Source organism: Orbicella faveolata, unplaced genomic scaffold, assembly GCF_042242905.1.
Source record: "Orbicella faveolata isolate gen_17 unplaced genomic scaffold, um_ofav_v1 contig_35, whole genome shotgun sequence".
Taxonomy (NCBI): domain Eukaryota; kingdom Metazoa; phylum Cnidaria; class Anthozoa; order Scleractinia; family Merulinidae; genus Orbicella; species Orbicella faveolata.
In genome coordinates, this window is record NW_028301564.1 from 16,899,924 (window position 1) to 16,920,000 (window position 20,077).

Consider the following 20,077-nt stretch of genomic DNA (forward strand, 5'->3'; position numbering starts at 1 on the left):
AAATGTTTGTCCAAACAGCTGTGAGAAAAAATTTAACCGTAATCTCTTTAATTTAACTAATGAACATTATTTTTAATCATAGATCATGGTGAAAATTACTAGCAAAACTCACTAAAACAGTGTTTATATACAACTATTATTCAGATATTTCCACAGTGAAGTAATCTGCCCAGTCATATTATAAAACATTATTGTATCGTTGCCGTATTACTAATGAAAGTAGTCACAAAAGTAAACAACTGGATTTTTTCGAAATTAACCGATGGCTGAGTGAAGGACTGATGACATCTTTTGCACTTTTCAATGAAATTTTCTACTAACCTCAATTATATATTCTACACTTTAATATGTGTCTTTTTAATGAAAACCATTAGCTAAGCTGCTGTAATTTTTTCATATTCGTATAAACAGGTGCGTAAACCTCCACAAACGACAGTTTCCATAATTGATTCAAAAGCTAGAAAAGTTACTAATAGAGTAAAAATCACACGAAACGCACGAAACGCACTCGATTGGCCTTATAATGAAGACATTTATAATCTACTTGAGCGCGTTTTTCGTAATCTTCCTTTTCCATGCAACCCACGGTAAGTGATTGTATTACATACACCGGAAAAGTTAACGTCTTCGAACATTACATTTTCTGAAATTGTAAGAAATTCATCGCCGTAAACTATTCCAGATTTCCGTTTTTTATTCTAACGCGTTATTTCATGTTGAGATCAATTGATTTTCTTTTCGAGCCTGACAATTCTCTTTAAATGTTATCCCATTTCATCTCTTTTGTTTTTTGTTTTTTTTTTCTGATGTTGCAGTACATCGCTCCAAAACGTATTTAAATTATTCATAAAAACCTCCCGTTTAATAACTGGGACAACAATATAGTTCCAACTTGAAAGGAAAGGAACGTTTATTTGACTCAATTGGTGTTTTTGTCACTGACAAATAATGGAAAGAAATTGAAGTTGGTCACGCAAGTACCTACGTCCTTATAAGACGAAATATTGGAAAAACGTTTGCAATCGAAGCAATAAAGAAATGTCATATTTTCATAAACATCATAGATGAGCTTCTTTAGCGCAGATTTAATACATGAAGCTTTTTCGGCACCTAACCCTCTATACGCAATACGTTTTCAACACGCGTGAACGTTTTTCAAGTACAACTGATTACCTTATCCTCTTACTCTTATTAGAAATAATTCGACATAAAAAAAAAACATAATCTACTTTTCACCACAATCTTCAACTTTGTCAAATAGATTTTATTCGTGTTATTATTTCAGGAACATCGTGTCGGATGTTCGACCCCCCAAGGGATGGTATTTTAACCTGCGTGAAAACAAGCAAAGGGAAAGTTTGTGCCCTGGCTTGTAAAGAAGGCTTTGATTTCAGTGAGACTCCAGCCTTGTTTTATGTCTGTGATGGAAGTTGGAGTTTTGTTACCCTTGCTCCTGCAGATTTGTCTGTTAAAAGCTCTCTGGAATGTAAAGGTGAATTATACACATTTATACATTCAATCACAACTCGCATAAGAGCTGCCCCCCTCAATGGGTCTGTCAATAGGTAGCTTAAGCAAACCACGACGATGGCGGCAACGAGAACGTCACCAAACAAAAGGTTAAATGAGTAAAACAATAGCTGTGCACATGCGTTGTAAATCGTTATTCGTTTGCTTGCCGTCCTTTGCAAAACCGAAGAACGGGAAATGACCGGCGACGGCTAATTTTTCGTATTTCCATTTGGAACTGAACGCTGTCATTGCATATTTAGCCTGAGCACGTTTTTAGAGTCACTGGCGTACTGAACAGATCTAAATAATTGAGAATTTCGCTAGCGAATTGTTTAGGCGTCGCCCTCGGCGGCGCCGTTGTCGTTGCTTTAGCTCCCTATTAGATCAGGGTTTGGAACGTTCTCCCCATCTCAGGCCCCCATTTCAGACCCCCCATCTCAGACCCCCCATCTCAGACCCCCCATCTCAGGCCCCCATCTCAAGCCACCATCTCAGGCCCCCCATCTCAGACCCTCCATCTCAGACCCCCCATCTCAGGCCCCAAGCCCCCCACCTCAGACCCCCCATCTCAGACCCTCCACCTCAGACCCCACGCTTTTCTTGTGAGACTACAATATCAGGCCCCGACAATGTCAGTTATTACGTTTTTCGCGCAAGACTACAATATCAGGCCCCGAACATGACACCTAAAATCTCAGACTCCACGCTTTTCGTGTAAGACTACAATATCAGGCCCCGATAATGTCAGATATTACGTTTTTCGTGCAAGACTACAATATCAGGCCCCGAACATGACACCTACAATCTCAGACTCCACGCTTTTCGTGTAAGACTACAATATCAGGCCCCGATAATGTCAGTTATTACGTTTTTCGCGCAAGACTACAATATCAGGCCCCGAACATGACACCTACAATCTCAGACCCCACGCTTTTCGTGTAAGACTACAATATCAGGCCCCGATAATGTCAGTTATTACGTTCTTCGTGCAAGACTACAATATCAGGCCCCGAACATGACACCTACGATCTCAGACCCCACGCTTTTCGCGCGAGACTACAATATCAGGCCCCGACAATGTCGGTTGTCACGTTTTTCGCGCGAGACTACAATATCAAGCCCCGAACATGACACCTACAATCTCAGACCCCACGCTTTTCGTGCGAGCTTACAATATCAGGCCCCGACAATTTCAGACCCCACGCTTTTCGCGCGAGACTACAATATCAGGCCCCGAACATGACAGCTACAATCTCAGATGTAGACCCCACGCTTTTCGTGCGCGACTACAACAATGATCAGACACCCTCGAACCTTCGCCAAAGATTCATTTTTCGGGCAATCTCTCAGCCGCGCACATTTATGAGCCGACATAACAGCCGCCTGAAGGGGTTTATTTATTTGATTAAGGAGAGGCCAAACGTGAAACTTCATTTTAACATTTCAGTCAACGACATGTATTTACATGGAATAAATTGGTCATTTAATGGGAGTCCATACCCTCTGGTTGCAAGTACACGACTTATTTTCACCTATACGACATTGCTTAAACCGGTATTTGAAAATAGTGAAAGAGGCCTTCCAGTGCTGTCGATGAATACAACTATAAAAATTTCGGGCGTGAAATTATACAAATATCCCAATAAAGAAATGCTATAAAATCACCTTACGCTTGATCTTTATCAACGTGTTATACACTTCTCGTCGGTCTACCTTATTGCAAACTGAAAAACGAGTAATATGCGAGTGTGAGAATTGCGTGACTACATGAAGCAATCGACATGATACCAATCTGTCATCGAAGTCTCCTAATAAACAAAGGCATTTTGAGGTCAACAAAAATTTCAAGACGCTGGACGTGACTTGAAACAAAGTGATACATATAATTATCTTAGAACGTTTTGGGACGGATGCTTGCTTCAAAAACATATTTTAAAAGTATTTATAATTTATATATTTCCTAAAAAATAGTACCAGAATGCGGTAATAAGAAACGCGATGCTGTGAAGTCTATAGGCTACAAAGGAACTTGCAACAATGGCGACTTTCTCTTCCAGTGAACTTGCAGTTTGTTATTCGTAATAGCCATATTTCATAACAATTTCAGTACACTACTGAAGAATTACTGTATTACTTAGCATAACAGTTAACATAAAGTTAAACCCGACACTTAAAACAGTCAAACCCGACTGATATGATCGGGGTCGGATATGGTACGTTGGGCTCTGATATGGTAGGTCGGGGTCTCGTATTGTATGTTGGGGTCTGATATGGGGGGCCTGGTATGGTAGGCCACGCTCCAACCCTAATAGCCCTATTAAGCATCACGTTTTTTCGTCAACAATTGTGAGAAGCTTTATCACCTCTTTACTTTCAAATACTCGCCTTCGCCACTTAAAATAAGACCAAACAATGCTCTGCTACAATAAGTGCCTCCAATCCAAAACACGCTCACTAGCTAGAAAAGCTTTGACTGAAATCAGCCTAGGGCTTTTTATATGAAATTTCATGACAAGAGTTTTGTATTTAAAAATTTAATCTCATTCGTAGACAGAGATTCAATTTCTTTCTTTCTTTTCTTCTCTTTATTTTGTATCCCCAAATTAGTATAGTATTTTCCCAGGCTATATGTATAAAATATTGACAAGATGGTGAAGTTTCCATATCTATATATCTAACTATCTACTTTAAAAACAACGCATTTCTTGACACAAAAACCACTGGAATTGCTGATTTTGTAAATTATAATACCCTGTATTTTAGAGCAAAGTGTTCCATCCAAGATAAAGGTTTTGGGATTGCTAAAGTATTTTTACAAGGGAGATGCATCTAACCTCGCTTCACAAGTGGAAATCAAGAGGAACTTCAGAGCTTTATTACACGAACCTTTCAGTCAACCTTCCTTTTGCAAAGAAAATTCTCTGTGTACTGACAGCAACATTGAGATATTTTACGACCAGGAACATGGTAAGAATCATTCTAAGAGTATTTCTTGTGCGTAGATTTCATTGTATTGCATGTTTAAGGTGTAGTCATATTTTTCTCTCACTACACCTCCTACCTTATCCTTACTAAATTTCGGGGGAAAATTGCGAAAATCGATACTTGCGAAACAAAGAGAAAGCCGAAATTAAAAACACAAATTTTATAACATATTATGTAAGAAAACAAACATAGATTTTAAATGTTCTGGGTTACGGGCTCGTTGGAAATTGTTCACTGATTTGTACCACTCTTCCTCCGATTCACTGTTATCTTCAGCTTGTAAATCCGCCAAAACCTCTCAATCATCACATTTTCCAATTTTAGCCTTGTTTACGAATGAACTTGCTGAATTGAAAACTGAAAAAAATCATTTTTGTGGACAAAGATTTTGCAGCAAGTGTTTACAGGTGAAATGACATTTTGAAATTTCTGAAATTTTCGCTCTTATTAACAAAGATTTTGTAGCAAGTCCATTTCATCACAAGTTTTTACCAAGTGTAATTTAAAATTCCTCTGATATATAGATAAAAACTGAAGTTGTGTGTCTTTCTTTCGTTTCAGCAACCATTAATTGCGAGCGAATTGAAAGTTTGTTCTATGTTATCTTTAAAGGAAACACGCCATACTTATCAGTCCACATTTCTCATGTATATTATCTAGTTCACTGCGCATCGTATGGACAGGGAGAGCCAGTTGGAATATCTGATGGACGAATTGCAAACAGCTCATTCAATGCAAGCTCCTATTATTTTAACTATCCTCCATGGAAGGCGCGGTTGAACAGTGGTGACAACAACGCCTGGTACGGGAAGCCTTGGGACGTGAAGCCTTGGATCCAGGTACGCTCAGGCACAGAATGAAACAGATACCTTTCAAATGACTAAAGAAATTTTAAAACACTCCAGAATGCGGCCAGAGGCAGGCGAGTGTTGGTGACTAGCACGTAATTCTCCCGCGACCTCGCGCGCAAATCTCACTCATTTCTACCTCTAGCGCCTGTTACACAGGCCAACTCTCCAGTGCGTATTAAATGGTCAACTTAAACAGGACGCGTTAGTCTTATGAAAGGATGTAGATGGGATTTAGCCGATAGCTGAGAGGCCGGCGGTTTTAAGCCGATATCTGGGATCTGAGGCGTGCAAAGTTAACTGCACTGGTAGCTAAAAAATGGGCTGAAGTTTTAACTGGTAAATGAGCTGAAATTAGAATTCACCGAAAATTTAACCGGATGATAGCTGAAATTGCAACACCAACACCCAAACCCTCAGACCTTATGACGCTCTAAGGTTAACGTTCAGCATTTAATTTAATTAGTTCCGATTCACTAAGTGACATTTTTAGTCCGAATTATAAATCCTGACCCAGCCTATTTCTGATTCAACGGGAAGCAACAGCTGTTTTGCAAGATTAAAACTTGAAATTGAGCAGTTACATGAGATTCCCCGCATCGCATATTTAGCAAACCGGTTCTGCTTTTTTAGTTTTCTTGTTCTGTTCACCATGCTAGGAACGTCTCTTTCCTTTATTCCATTGGCGTTTAAAGTTCCTTTATCGTGAATGCTGCAGTCATTTCCGCCATAAGAATTTTGTGACAGCTTCATATCAGCGCGTTCTTGTTTCCAGACTTCTTATTGTGTTTTATCTTTAAAAAATACTCTGTTCAGGTAGACCTTGGAACTCCCACATTGGTTATATCGGTCGCCACTCAGGGAAAGCGCTTCACGCTTTACGTAAAGACATACAAACTTGGCTCTTCAGGTGATGGCAAAACCTGGACAATGTACGAGGAGAGTGGTGCAGTTAAGGTAAAGATCGGTTTCCCGCGTGACAAGACATTTAAACTGCTGGCAGTCGTCATTTTCTCTTAGGGTCACTTAGACGAGTGTTTAGCCATCGCGTACGCAAAAGGGCGGTATGGCCAAGTAAAACGAAATGAGGAGAGACCGTTTCCCTTTAGGTTAAAGCCCGGTCCGGGGGATACTCCCTTATATGGGTTATATAGGTATGTGCGGCCCCAAAGGGTACGGTTTTTCAGCCGTTTTGGCCATAAATAGGAAATAGATTTTTGGGTCACGCTTGACTGAAATGAGGTATGGATAATAACATTTTGGAATGAAATGGACCGCACGTTCCCACCACAAATTTAGGAGAATATGGCCCCATATTTTAACCTCTACTTACTGGGAAAGATATCTACCCGAGCTTATCCTTAACAAACTATTAGTTATAAGTTTCCTTGGTTTTCACCCAGGTTTCGACTGCCTTACTGAAACGACTTCCAGGAGAGTCTTAATGCCTAATAGACTGCTATGGCAGTCCGTTTTCCTCTCGAAATTCAGCAGGCATAATAAGGCGAGGCGCTTTTAGCCTCGGAGGAGGGGGGAGGGGCACTCCCAGAAAAATTGGGTGGGGGTGTGCTGCTCGCTTTTAAAACCCTTACCCTATTTATGACCCGACCAAAAATTCAGCACCCTATTTCTGACCGTTGCGGCTGGCACAGTTGCCCTAAACATATTTTATAAAAGGCTTTTTGATAATGGTCTAGTCGATAATGATGAAAAAGTAGCTTCTTCTAAAAGACATACCCAATTCAAGACTAGAGTGAAAAATCCATACCCTATTTGAGACCAAAATGGCGAAAATCGATATCCTAATCTAGATTTATTTCAGCTTTTGGCAATCCAGGAATGTTTTGAGAGGGGCTGTAAAATCCCTGAGTAAACCAAACTGCTCGTCTCATTATCGAGAGAGACCTGGCATAAAAAAACTGGCAGAGTTTACAAAAAGTCGATCAGCTTTTTTGGTGGGGAAGGCGTAGGTATTACATCCAGGTGAAGAATGGGGGCGGAGGATTTTATCATTTGTTTGCGTTCGAGCCTAGTGGCCCATCGGGCCGGCACTTATCTCTAGTCACTGTAGCATGAAACAACTAGGAATATTTCTACTCCCCCCTGGATGGAATACTAGTCCATCGCAGGGTTATCCCCAACATTAAGTTCACTAGTACCCATTTATACGCCTGGGTGGAGAGAGGCACTGTGAGAGTAAAATATCCTGCCCAAGAACGCGACACAATGTCCCTGGCCAGGGTTCGCACCCGGACCGCTCTTTCCGAAGTCCAGCACTCCAACTACTGGTCATCGCGCCAACCTACTTCTTAGAGGAAAACACTCGAGAACAGATTTGTGGACACCTTTACCGTAGGTGTTTCTTTACTTGTGTTTTGCGTTTCTCTTTACAGGTCTTTATGGGGAACTCAGATCCTTATTCCGCTGTTCACCGGGAGTTGCAAAACGGGGTGAAAGCAAGATTCTTTCGCATCTATCCTCAAACATGGAATCATGGAATAGCGTTGAAATTCGAGCTTTACACGTGTAAAACGTTCACCTAATTAAAAGATTCTCATTTCGATTTCAGGTGGTTGTTAAACCAACAATGTATCAGCCAAGATTAAGTGTTGAACGGAATAAACTGCCTATTGATCGTGGGTGTGTTATTCAGTTTTAATTAGCGTTGTAATAATATTCTTTTACATAAAAATGTCCTTCTGTTTTGGAGGCTGAGGCCTAACATTTTTACTGAATTCTTGATGAATTACGACTAAAATGTTTTCAAAAACGTTGATATTACAATTAATCACTCAAAATGGTAGTCAAATTGCTGATGACAATCCCGACTCTAAAAAAGTAACGAACACTAAAACGTCCAACGAGTTGTAGACTTTTCTCAATTTTGTTATGTACAGCCCACTTTCTGAAAAAGTCGTCCCTCTTTGTAACACCTGTAAGGCTTTGTAACAAAAGTAAGACGTCGAGGTTTTAAATAATTTCTGTTGCAGACCAAATCAGGGTTTTCTATAACACAAAAAGAATAGACAAAATGGTATCACCCTCACATTAAGTTTATTGAATCACTTTTCAAGCGAAAACTGGCTCCCGTTTATATTTGTTTCAGTTCAGTCTTTCTTTAAGCTAAGCTTCAACCTGCGGAAAAGCAAAGCATCGTTAATTAGTCCATGTGACTTTTAAAAAAAGCACTTAAAATTAAATTTTACGTATTCTGGTACTTTTAGTTCTTTGAAATGTAGTCAACAGATTTCGTAACGATCGATGCTTTAATGAAATAGATAAAATGGTTGCACGAGGTCAACATCATGTTTTCCGACCTGCAACAGGGTTAGATAACAAGACTACCCATGGAGGTAGGGAAACGTGGTATGATATAATTATTCAAACGGAGGATTAGGACATGCAAGGCTTTATACAGGACATCAGAGAAACACTGCGCAATCTAAGTCTCTAAAAAGGGTTCGTATTCTCAATCTTTTTACTGGGAAAATCGACCTTGTTGTTTTAGATGGAAAAGAGTGACTGGGTGACAAAAGTTATCATATGCAACTAAATTTCTACTAATTTTAGGTTTCAATAATGACTAAATACATAATTACCTATTACCCCTGGAGAGACCGGATGACTGTCCTTCGTGTATTTCGGATTTTCTTTGCAAAGAAAGTGAGGAATAATGGGAGATCCGATCACAGGAGTTCTCTATTGAAGACACAGTAGGCTAGTTAAGCCGGGTATAATTACCTGTTACTCCTGGAGAGACCGTAAACTCATCCTTGTTGCATGTTGGGTACGGGCAAAAGGAGAAAGGAACCATTTGGGGCGACGTTAGCAGACCGTGGAACTGGGACTTAATAACTTCTTGAACGCTGGGGTCATGTGCGTCGCCATTATAGTAGTACCAGTGAAAGTTAGCGTTTTTAATCCAAGAGGGACTGACACTGCCTGCAAAAGAAATATACCGACTACCAAATGCAGGCCTTTTTTGTGTGTGCTTTACACGAAGTTATACGCCTGCTAAGCAAACTCAGCGCTGCTTAGTCCAACAGCCACTACAAACTAGACATTTAGTGTTAGACAACTAATGTTAACGACAACTAAAAAACGTACTGGGTGGGATGGGTTGTCAACAACTAAACGCTAAATTTTTAGTTATCGACAAAAAGCACTTTCCCTTTTCGAAAAGGGAAACTGCTTTGTCGACAACTAATAGTTGTCGGCAACGACGTTTGTTAGCGTTTTTCCCGCGTTTGGGAATCACTGGTTTAGTTGTCGTATTGTGTTTTGAGCATGCGTGGTTAACGTTAGTCCCCAAGGTCTCGCTGACCTGACATGACTATGAACACTCCAATGTGTGAAATGCTTCATCGGACGCAATTAGTTGTCGATAAAATTTCGTCGTCGATAACAAATAGCTATCTGCCGGTCGACAACTAATTTAATAGTCCCTTAAAAAGATTCCCTTGTGCTAAATCGCCTATAATGTATTCCATGAGTTCGATGTATCCGAGTTCTTACCAGAGCAATCAGGCCAGGGAGGTACCTGGCCGGCCCCAGGCGGCCAAATCCCCCACTCTGCACCCCAGCAGTAGTACAACAAAGGAGGATTGTAGACAAAGTCGGTTCCAGTCTTGCAGAAAACTGCACATACAGAATTATAGTCGATTGAATTGCAAACCAGGGCTCCGTTCAGCGGTGGAGTAAACATTGGGCACGTTTTCACTGTTAAAACATTGAAAACATATTGTTACGATTATCATGGCCCGTTTGCAATAATTAACATTCTATTAAGACATGGAAGCGACGACTTAGTGACAACTTATTGAAATACGCTGAAAAAGATAACATGAAAAGCACTAGTTTATTTTTTGGCTACAATCGTGGACAAAAGTCCGTAATTTAACGAATTGTATGTGTTTTACTACTGAAGTTTGAAAAAAAAGCGCTGCTTTCCTTTTGAAAACGCGTTACTGTTCCCCCTCCCCAGCCAATACAATGTTGAAAATCAGAAGAAATTGCAGGTAGTAGTTTTCAACATTGTATGAGGGGTGGGGGGTGAGGTTAAGCAGGTGAAGTTGTAATCGCTTCTCAGTGGCGTGTGTGCAAAAGCGCGAAAAGTACAAATTTGTCCCAAGACTTTTGTCCATGATTGCAGGACCGCGAGTGAACCAAATATCACGCTCCCGAGAATACCCGCTGCTTAGCACAAGAGAATAGGTAAGTGCTCTTTATTGGGTGTCCTTTTTGCCTAGTCAGGGTAAACGACTGCTTCTCGGTCTATGAACAGGCACTGAGAACTTGGCCAGCATTCAGCCATGTAGGTCTCACGCCTGGTAATTGACCCATTTATCCCATCCTAGGGAAGAGCTGTTATATTTTACAGGAACGTTAACCGGAGTATGGCATTGGTAGCAGTGAACCCGTGAAGATTACTTACATAGTGCATGTTTGAATCCTTCACTCATACAACATTCTAGAAAGTAGATAGATGAGTCAGTAATTAAGAGCGTGTTACCTTTCAATGTTATCCTAAATGAGCAGTTTCTGTACACGTTGTCCGCCATGTCGTTGAGTGTATACTGAATATGGTATGAACCTGGAACATCAAACAAGTCACCGCTCTGTCTGTTTGCGAGGACCGTGGGCCAACGACCCGAGTTGTCCGAACAAATGGGCCTTTCCCAATTCACTCTCACTCGCCGTTTTAATTCTTCTCTAACTATGTCTCCTGGGCAGAAGCTGCATGATGGAGGCTCCAAATCTCAAGTGGAAAAAAGAGACGTCATAAACATCCGTTCCTTAATTACACAAGAGAGACGCGTACATGTATGTGTCATGTATGGCCAATCTCAGTAAAAATAACATGATTATACCTAGTACTCTCAGATACGAACGGGGGTCACTCCATTATATGGTCTATACAGAGTTGTGCGGCCACAAAGGGCATGATTTTTCAAGCGGTTTTTGTCTAAAAAGAAATAGTATAGATTTTGAACAATTTGTTCTAAAATAGGACATATTTTTCCCCTAGCATTAGGTATTTTGGTTTACAAGGAACTACTTTTTCCGCATCAACATTGGCAAATTTAGAGTGTTTACACAAATAGCGCCGTGTACTAATTTTAGAGGTCTGAAATGGGTTATCGATCGATCTTTCGTTCAAGTCTGAAATAGGGTATATATATATATATATATATATATATATATATATATATATATATTGAAAATAGGAGATTTTTTCTGAAATAGGATAAGGACAGGACACACACGAACAGAGTGAACTGTCCTTGGGAAAGTTAATCGTGCTGTGCCCTTTCAAAATTCAGAACTAATAATTTTGTAGCTCCATCAGAAACTGTAGTCACTCCTGCTAATGAGGCAAATATTGTAAACAAAGATTCTCCTTTATGTAGTAGTTACCTCTTACTACAATGTGAAAGCTGCACGTGGCCATATTCCCGGCCTCATCAGTAGCAGTGACTTTTACGACATTACCACCAATAGGAAGCTCTTGTCCGGACTGGTTACTTGATCGTATCCGGATCACTGCATTTGGATCCACTTGCACTGAATTATCAGTCACTTGAACGCTCCATATAACTTTAGCTGTTGGCTTTCCTTTGTCAGTGCTTGTTTCTATGGTTGGTCCCGGACAACTCAGGACAGGAGGTTGAATATCTACACATCGATTTTACACAAAAAAATGTTACCAAAAAAATCAGAAGTGAGAAACTCGCGAATGAGCGATTTTTTTTTCCGATCCCTCTCTGAAAATTTCCGAAGATTAAAGCCTAATAAGTATCGAAATCTTTGAAAATGAATCCAAGTGCTCTGTTAGCAAACTCGTTAATTTTCCTGTAAATGCATGATTAGAAAACAGCGGGGAAGTTTAACATATGATCGACCAACGCTAATTTACATAATCGAATCCACCCCTACGACACGCAATTCACGAGTTAAAAAGGAACTTAACCAGACAGTAACGGTCGTAAAGACTTACAGTTTGATATTCTGACTTGAGGCTCAATATAGAAAATAACTTAAAATTTGGATAGGTATAACCTCAAAAATTACAAAGATTTTCGGAAACGTGCAAACAATTTAACAAGTAATTTTTTTTTTATGAAACAGAATTGGTGTCAAATCACTTCAACATTAGGTACAACTTGTTTTCTCTGCCCAACTGTATTTAGCCATGCATACTTCGAATGTCCGATATAGGTAGCTTTAAGTGCCAAGATTGTACCAGCTATACGTGGACGTAAATTATAATCGGTGGCCCAGTAAGGTTTTACACATTATGCTCATATTTTTCACCGTTATGCTACTGCTCGATGCTCAAAGAGGAGGCATCCCTATTATGCCTCATAATGCTTACACAAAAACGTAACATTTTCTTATTATATTCAAGCGTGAGCAATGCCTCCATGTAAGCAATCATCCATTGCTCTGGCTTGACTATCAGGAAATGGTTGTTCTATTAATGAAAAAACTCGCCTAGGTGCAGCACAAGAGGGTTGATGGTGTTGATGCTGAACCCAATTTAGAAGTTCCCTTTCATGTTGGGACCCCAAGGCCCAAACCATCAGCCAGGTTTTTTCACTATTAGTCCAGCATAGTGTTCGATTCTTTTGCCTCACTATTATGTTCAGAAAAGTGCCCTCATAATGTGTAAAACTATATAGCGGGATGACGCGTTTGTGCGAAGTAATTATCTTTCTAACAAACAAAGTACAATATATAGTGACAGATCTAGTATAGATCTAGTATATACGAATTTGATTGCTTACCCTGGCACGGTGTACCGGAATACCCTGGAGGGCAGCTGTAAGAAACTGAAACAAGAATTGAGAAAAGGAAGGAATATTCTATAAACCCTTCTAAATTGTACATCATGTCTACTTCTCAACTCCACAATGTGCTGCCATACGTCCGGATGAGCTTGTTCGATGAGACTGATACGACTTGTCTCAATAGTTGCTAACCGTTTCTATCAATCACGGGCCGATTGTCGTTTGACTGAAAGTGCCCTCGCAACAGCTGTGAAAACTAGCAATTATTCCGAGACGCTATAATGAGGCAAAAGACTAAGGAAATAAATATATCCAACTTTATTGCATGATTGTTTATGCTCAGGTTCATTAGCAATATTGCTCCGTCCAATCCAGCTGCAAGGTACTAAAGTTGACTGATAATTTTATTTTTGTTACTGTTGTTGTGGAAATCATTGATTAAAATGTCCCATTAGGAACAAAACTGACAGGAAAATTCTCAAAACTCCCTTCCTCATCTGTATAATTTATTAAAGATTGTTCTGCTTTTAGGACAAATGTAAACGTTCTTTTAATCTGTAGGTTCAAGGGTGACACGGTGCCGATCATTTCTCACCTTACGTTGTTGTGCAAATCAAAAACTTTTAAAGCCAAAATATCTGTGAATCTGAAAAATTCCGGCCGTTTTAACGAAAATATACACCTTAAATCTCGTTTTCATCATATTCATAATGATGTTTGGGCATAACCGATGATTCTGTGAATATTATCCCTATCGTATCTACAAACCCAATACATGACGATCTTGTGTGTGATTTCCGTCATTTTCTTGAAAACGATGAATTATTTTTTAATTTTAAGCTTTTCTTGATGAGTTAAAATTGAATGTCACGAACGGTAGAATGCAATAAAATTTTGTACTGTTATGAACATATTTATGCTAGTTTTATATATTTGTCACTCGCAGCGGAGAGGTGGAAACGTCGTGAATTTTTATCGTTAGTTTTTGTTTCAAAAGAAACTAATATTTTTTGCTAACATTTTAAATCTTTAAAACTTTAAGTTTCTGGGGTCGCGTAGAGAAAAACGTAAATTAAAATAAGGAAATAATGGGGTGAAATTAAGAGTAGAGAAAAAGTAACGAACACTCTACTATAATAAAAAAGGTTTAATATCGTGCAATCATATAAAAGAAGGAAACCTTTTAAGTGCTTATGCCTGATATCTTTCACACTCTAGTCAACAATGAATTCAAACTAGTTACCGTTAGTGTCAGGGGTGTCCCATTTGAACTTTGAGGGGGGGGGTGGCTGACTTTGATCAAAAACAAATACCTTCAAGTATACTTGCACAAAAAAATTCATACACACGACCAGTGCCGAAAAAAAATGTTACATGCAGAAAAACTAATATCATGCATACATACTTCTCGAGAAAAAAAGTGAATCACGCCCGCCCACCCCACCCCACCCCTGCCTCTCAAATGTCACATGGTCTACCCCTTAGCGGATTTTATCCCATTCCCATTTAGGCATTCAATGTACACAATGTACATGGTTAAACGACAACCATTCTCTATTTTCTAATTGCCCATTATTCACTCTGTTTGCCCTCCAAATTTTGCATAAACTATTGTTATGAAATACTCTTGGGAGGTCTGCATATTCCCAAGAGCATTTCACAACAATAGTTTATGCAAAATTTGGGGGGCAAACAGAATGAATTATGGGCAATTGGAAAATAGAGAATTAGCTCAGCTGCTTTAAGTCAGACAGTCAGTAAATAAAAATCGTTTTTTTTCAGACAAACATTCACATGTTACTAGCCAAAAACGTTTTTCAAAAAGCTAAGCAAAAAATGCTTCGGGCAGAATTTCTTCTGTGAGATCCGAGGAACCGCGAGACAGAAAAGACCAAAGTCAGGGGAGGGATGAATCGTTTCCTGCAATCCTTTGCCTCCAGTTTCACCAAAACGGTAGTTCTGTTGTGGCTAGAGGCGGATCTTTGTAAAGCAAACTCTGAAGAACATAAGTCATTCACTTGCATTTGAAATATAATAATGACACCTTTTGCGCTCTAGCCTCCAATGAAATTATTCTAGAGTTCATAGCGAGAACTCGGATTTTCTACAATTCCCAATTAGGCATTCAATACACCCAAAGAGATTCCGTGAAATTATAACCATTAGCTCAGGTGCTGTCTAGTGTCAATTCAACTACTGGCAGGTGCGTAAATAAGATTTCTTCTTTTCACATGAAAATTTACATGTACAGTGGAACCCCGCCTTACGACCACCTCGTTATTACGGCGACTTTATCCTGGTCCGAACAAAAGCTCAGTCAGTCATTTTCTTATTTGAAGAACCCCTTTTACTTGACTCCACCCACCCCCCTCTCCCCCCCCCCCACCACCACCCCCGTTAATACAACCAATTGTTGTAGCCCATTGATGACCGGATTAACGAGGTTCCACTGTACCTCATAGAACAGCGAGAAGTATTCAATTGCGGCTCGCTAAACTGTAACTGGATACCTGTAATTGGACACCCACGTGATGATAGACCAATTACGTAACAAGTAGGCGCGCGAAGAGAATCAATCACAATCGAGAATTTTCCTACAGATACATGAGCTTTTAGTGACGTAATACAGGTTTCGTCTTGTAAGTAATATTAATGGTTACAAACAAAAGAGATGCAACAAATTGCATTAAAGTTTCAAAAACGCTTTTCATTTTATTTTTCAATTTGTGATCGTCGCAAGGCTTAGAAGCAGCCTCGTAAGGCGCATTCTCGTCCCCAGAGCCTCCGTTTCTTTTGGTCACGTGGTCGGAGAAACGGAGGGCTCTGGTAGCAGCCATTACCGGATGTCCGTAAATAACGGACATCCGGTAACGCATGCGTACTTTTGGCCTGCATATCTGCTCATGCTCAGAAACTAATCCTGAGGGAGGGGAGAGAGGAATAGAGTGTACTCTCCAGATGTAAACAGATCGGAACATTGACATGTGTTTTCACTTCGCTGAAGTTTAAATAGGTTAAAGTTAAAAAGGGAGTAGAAAGCGGCCTTAAATGCCGTCGCCGCTTCAAACCGATTGCAAGCTTGTCTAATATTTTACCAACGGGTTTCGCTGCGCATTTTGTGGTGGACCGTCTAGAAAAATTCAGGGATCGATAGCTGTGTTCTTGTTGTTTCTTCTCTTCATATTCGGTAAAAAGGAGAAGTTTAAAGAGCGAGGTGCAGTTATTAAAGCTTTCAAGCAAAGTAATCAGGATACCACATGTATTACGTCTATCGCTGACACGGTGAAATTTGTTTATGGACACACGGAAGCGTTTGTGGAAATCAGCCGTGGAAATTGCATCACTGACCACAGGATATAAAGATACGCCGTGGTGATAGATAAAGGGAGAATTTTTTAATGGTAAGAACTGTTTACTTCCTGGTTATTTACATAGGTTTGTAAGCTGCAGCAGAATAAAAATCTGTTGAACTCGGCAAAGTTCTGTTGTATTGGAGTTTGGCTCATCTTTCCTTGCAAGGAATGTAATAGAGGTGCTCACTTTCATATGATATATCGTGCCCTCATTTTTTCAAGTAACCCCATTCTGTTCTTTTTTTTTTTTTCTTTACAAAAAAGGGTCTTACACAATCATTTAACTGTCAAATTAAATCAATCAATCAACTTTTATTGTGCATTATTTACAGAATTAATTTACATCAGTACTATAATTAAATAAATATGAGAAGAGAAATCTATTTTGCATATGGCTATGGAAAGAAAAAAAAAGTATGTGTGTGGTAACCGGGGTATACGGTAGAAATTGGCTTTTGAAGTGGTTACTACCATGTTAAGGTAAATGCAGTGAAAAAAAATTATAAAAGTCCTATGCCAGTTGTTATTGAGTGGTTATATATGCCTGCTGGGGGCTTCCATAATGGCTCTGCAGCAATTTTAATTAGCTTATTTGGAACATCTAATGATGATTTTTGTACATTCAGGCTTGAGAAAAGCCTGGTCACCTGAGCTTCTGTAAATTTCATCACATCACAAAACTAGATATAGGGCTATTCCCACCATTTTCTCCGCCAACCCCAACTGCTTTTGTTGATATAATTTTTTTTGTTCATTTTATACCTTTCAATCAGCTTATATAAAGCTTAATCTTTTGGGTGCTTTCAACAACAACAATAACAACAATTTATTTCAGTATTCCCATATGAGTACATGGTGTTACCAAAAATATAAAACAGCCAAAATGATGTAATTATAAAATTAGTATTTGGCATTGGTATACATGTAGAGGTGCCTGGTGTGAAGAGAGTGATTCATATTGGTGTGCCACAGTGCACATTATGGAAGATTTTTTTTTTAGGAAACTGTTTGAGCAAAATGAATGGGAAATAATGCAATATTCGTGTTACTTCATGCTAATAATAAGGCTCTTCAGCCTGTTATTCGACCATGTACAACAACAAATCTCGAATGCATACTTTCTACTTCTTGTGGTTGATCATAACATCAACCACATAGCTTTACTATTAACGATGGTTTTATCTCCATCTCCTTTTTTTCAGTATTTATCGAACTGCAAGAGCAACATTCCTATTTGAATTATCCATATATTGTTATCCTTTGAAGAATTTATGTTGCACTATTATGGTCTGAAAATTAACAAAGAATAGTAAATAATGGCAGGAAATAAATAATCTTTCAAAGGCTAACCAAAAGATTATGATATTTTTCTTATGGGGATATTAATGTAACTCTGTACACCTATAATGTTTGATTTGTTTTTAGTAGACTTTCCACATTACATTTGAAAACCCACTAGTCTGATGATTCGTTCATCAGTTATATAAATAATAATTATTGCCTCCATATTTGTTCACAGTTATTTGCATTGATGATAAATTATTGTTATTTACTGATTAATGTTATTGTGAAGGAATAAAGTTTTGCTAATTGCAGTTGCTTCCTAACTAAAGTGGGGAGAGAGGAAAGGGCCTCAAATTTCAGCTATGGTTATCTATGGCTATTTTCCTTTACTCATCATTTCCACAAGTAAATTATTAAAAAAAAAATTTTGGGTGGAGGCTCTAAAGCAAACTAAACTCTTACCTGACCACAAAAGGTTTGTTCGTGTTTTTTTTTTGGGGGGGGGGGGGAGACTATAGGGGAGGTCTCAATAATTAAAGAGAGGGGAGCTAAAAAACAGATATTATATATATCTATAACAGCAGAACCTTCTTAACAGGTACACGTAGTAACAGATACATACATAACAATCTGTGGAAGAAACAAACCAAATTTCATGTTCAGACCATTTGCTACATCATCTAAGTACATAGCAGAGTATTATAACACGGACCTTTGACTCATTTGGGCAATTTAATATCATTCAATACACTTTGGACTGCTAGAATCTGATCTGCTTGATCTTTCAGAGAGAGAAAACTCACCTTCGGATTTCCAGTGCCACATTTGCTCAGCAACAGTGACATTTCTTCGTCTTTTCACCAGGCTCTAAGTTTCCTTTTGAGCTTTTCATAAAGGAAGACAAACGTTTTTTGAAACCCACTGCCGATTCGAATTTAATTTTATGATTTCTTGGGGTATGGTCAGCGACAAAGTAATTGTTGTATTAGCTGTTTGATTCTCAGAGTTTTAAGCGCTTCTTCCCACCTTCTCGGCTGCTACAACAAAGGACGATGATTACGATCGAGAATTACATCGTTGCAGGTGATGTACTTCTTTGGTTACGTGGAAACTTTTACGATTCCTTCGGATCGATCGGGAATGGTCACCATTTGTTTTGCTTTTTTTTCGTAAAGCGCGCCTGTGTCAACTGAGCGATGGTGTCGCCATTCAAGCCGGAAGTAAAATGGAATGCGTAGAGCTTTGTAATTTTTACTTCTGCTGCGCATTCATTTTTTGTCAGCCAATGAAAAAATTCGAATTTTTGGGTGCATCCAGAGCTACTCGTCAACGACATTTTAAGACGATTAGCACTGGGGACGAGAATGCGTAAGGCGTTTTGTGGAGAAATGTTTAATGCAATATTGTTTTCTTGTTTGTTTGTTGGTTGGTTGGTTGGTTGGTTACATTGAACTCATATTGAGACATTTTAGAGCACTTTTAGTCGTGGATACGCGAAGTGTACAAACGACGAGATTATTATGGGCCAACTTTTGGTCGATAACATGGAGAGCCTGGGTACGGGTTTCTCGAAGACCTCCAATATTGAGAGTGGCCACTTTGGTTCTTGTGTTTCGCTTTAGTAAATATGTAGTATTTTGCCTCGGGGTTTTGCTCACACATAGATGAAAGCTGAGAGAGGTATTTATCACTGTAGTCATGTATCAGTAGCAACAGCGCGGCCGGCGAGGTCAAAGAATTGTTACAAGTGAAAGGCAGGGCCGGAAGAGAGATCGTGTTTACTAGACGCAGCTCATAACTATTTCCTTGTATGGCTTGACAATTTGATGGTTTTCCACTCGTTTTCTCTCATTCTAGAGTCCAAGGTAAGCCTAAGATAGCCTGTTTCTCTCTTGTATTTTTTTTATGTACACATTGAAATTCTGGCGGTGCTCGTTTCTTAAATGCGAAACCCGTAATTTGATTATTTTGTATTTTCAAATAAGCTTACTTCAAGCAAAAAATTCAAATTGCTTAATTGCGTACAGAGTTTCCATTTGTACATAATTTTGTTGTTCTTCACACTACATTTCTGCTGTATCCTACGCAGTTTGATCAGAGTGAACATTTTTTCATGAATTGTATACAAGTCAGCATCCACGATCGAGTAAATATGCCCTAAAATTTGAGTGATGGATATACAAATTAGCATTCAAGAGACTGTGTAGATCTGCTTTTTTGCGAGAGAGATTTGCTGTCCAGTCATGTCAAACACAGGCCATGTCAAACAGGCATAGTAGCTGGTGATGTACTTATAATTTTATTT

General features: G+C 39.1%; 2 protein-coding genes across 2 annotated transcripts; one reads left to right on the forward strand and one right to left on the reverse strand.

Annotated features, from left to right (window-relative positions):
* The first annotated feature begins 459 nt into the window (after nt 1-459).
* On the forward strand, nt 460-7,984 carry LOC110041948 (neuropilin-1-like). Its single transcript, XM_020747274.2, has 6 exons — nt 460-587; nt 1,286-1,492; nt 4,276-4,479; nt 5,158-5,336; nt 6,162-6,302; nt 7,739-7,984. Exons 1-6 carry the CDS (start codon nt 524-526, stop codon nt 7,886-7,888), a joined length of 945 nt encoding a protein of 314 aa, XP_020602933.1. The 5' UTR covers nt 460-523; the 3' UTR covers nt 7,889-7,984.
* Nucleotides 7,985-8,382: 398 nt separating this feature from the next.
* On the reverse strand, nt 8,383-13,344 carry LOC110041938 (sushi, von Willebrand factor type A, EGF and pentraxin domain-containing protein 1-like). The gene is made up of 6 exons (XM_020747263.2): nt 13,133-13,344; nt 11,763-12,020; nt 10,858-11,103; nt 9,861-10,064; nt 9,087-9,287; nt 8,383-8,480 (listed from the first exon to the last, which is right to left on the reverse strand). The coding sequence occupies exons 1-6, from the start codon at nt 13,236-13,238 to the stop codon at nt 8,476-8,478; spliced, it is 1,020 nt and encodes a 339-aa protein (XP_020602922.1). The 5' UTR covers nt 13,239-13,344; the 3' UTR covers nt 8,383-8,475.
* Nucleotides 13,345-20,077: the final 6,733 nt, after the last annotated feature.

What these genes read in the sequence shown, in the direction of transcription:
- LOC110041938 (XM_020747263.2), bottom strand. Translation starts at nt 13,238, where the DNA reads ATGATGTACAATTTAGAAGGGTTTATAGAATATTCCTTCCTTTTCTCA. An exon ending in CTTTCACATTGTAGTAAGAG is followed by an intron (nt 11,104 to 11,762) that starts GTAACTACTACA and finishes TTTCCACTTGAG; the next exon opens with ATTTGGAGCCTCCATCATGC. An exon ending in TCCCTGGCCTGATTGCTCTG is followed by an intron (nt 9,288 to 9,860) that starts GTAAGAACTCGG and finishes TTTCTTTTGCAG; the next exon opens with GCAGTGTCAGTCCCTCTTGG.
- LOC110041948 (XM_020747274.2), top strand. Translation starts at nt 524, where the DNA reads ATGAAGACATTTATAATCTACTTGAGCGCGTTTTTCGTAATCTTCCTT. An exon ending in CCTTTTCCATGCAACCCACG is followed by an intron (nt 588 to 1,285) that starts GTAAGTGATTGT and finishes TTATTATTTCAG; the next exon opens with GAACATCGTGTCGGATGTTC. An exon ending in AAGCTCTCTGGAATGTAAAG is followed by an intron (nt 1,493 to 4,275) that starts GTGAATTATACA and finishes CCTGTATTTTAG; the next exon opens with AGCAAAGTGTTCCATCCAAG.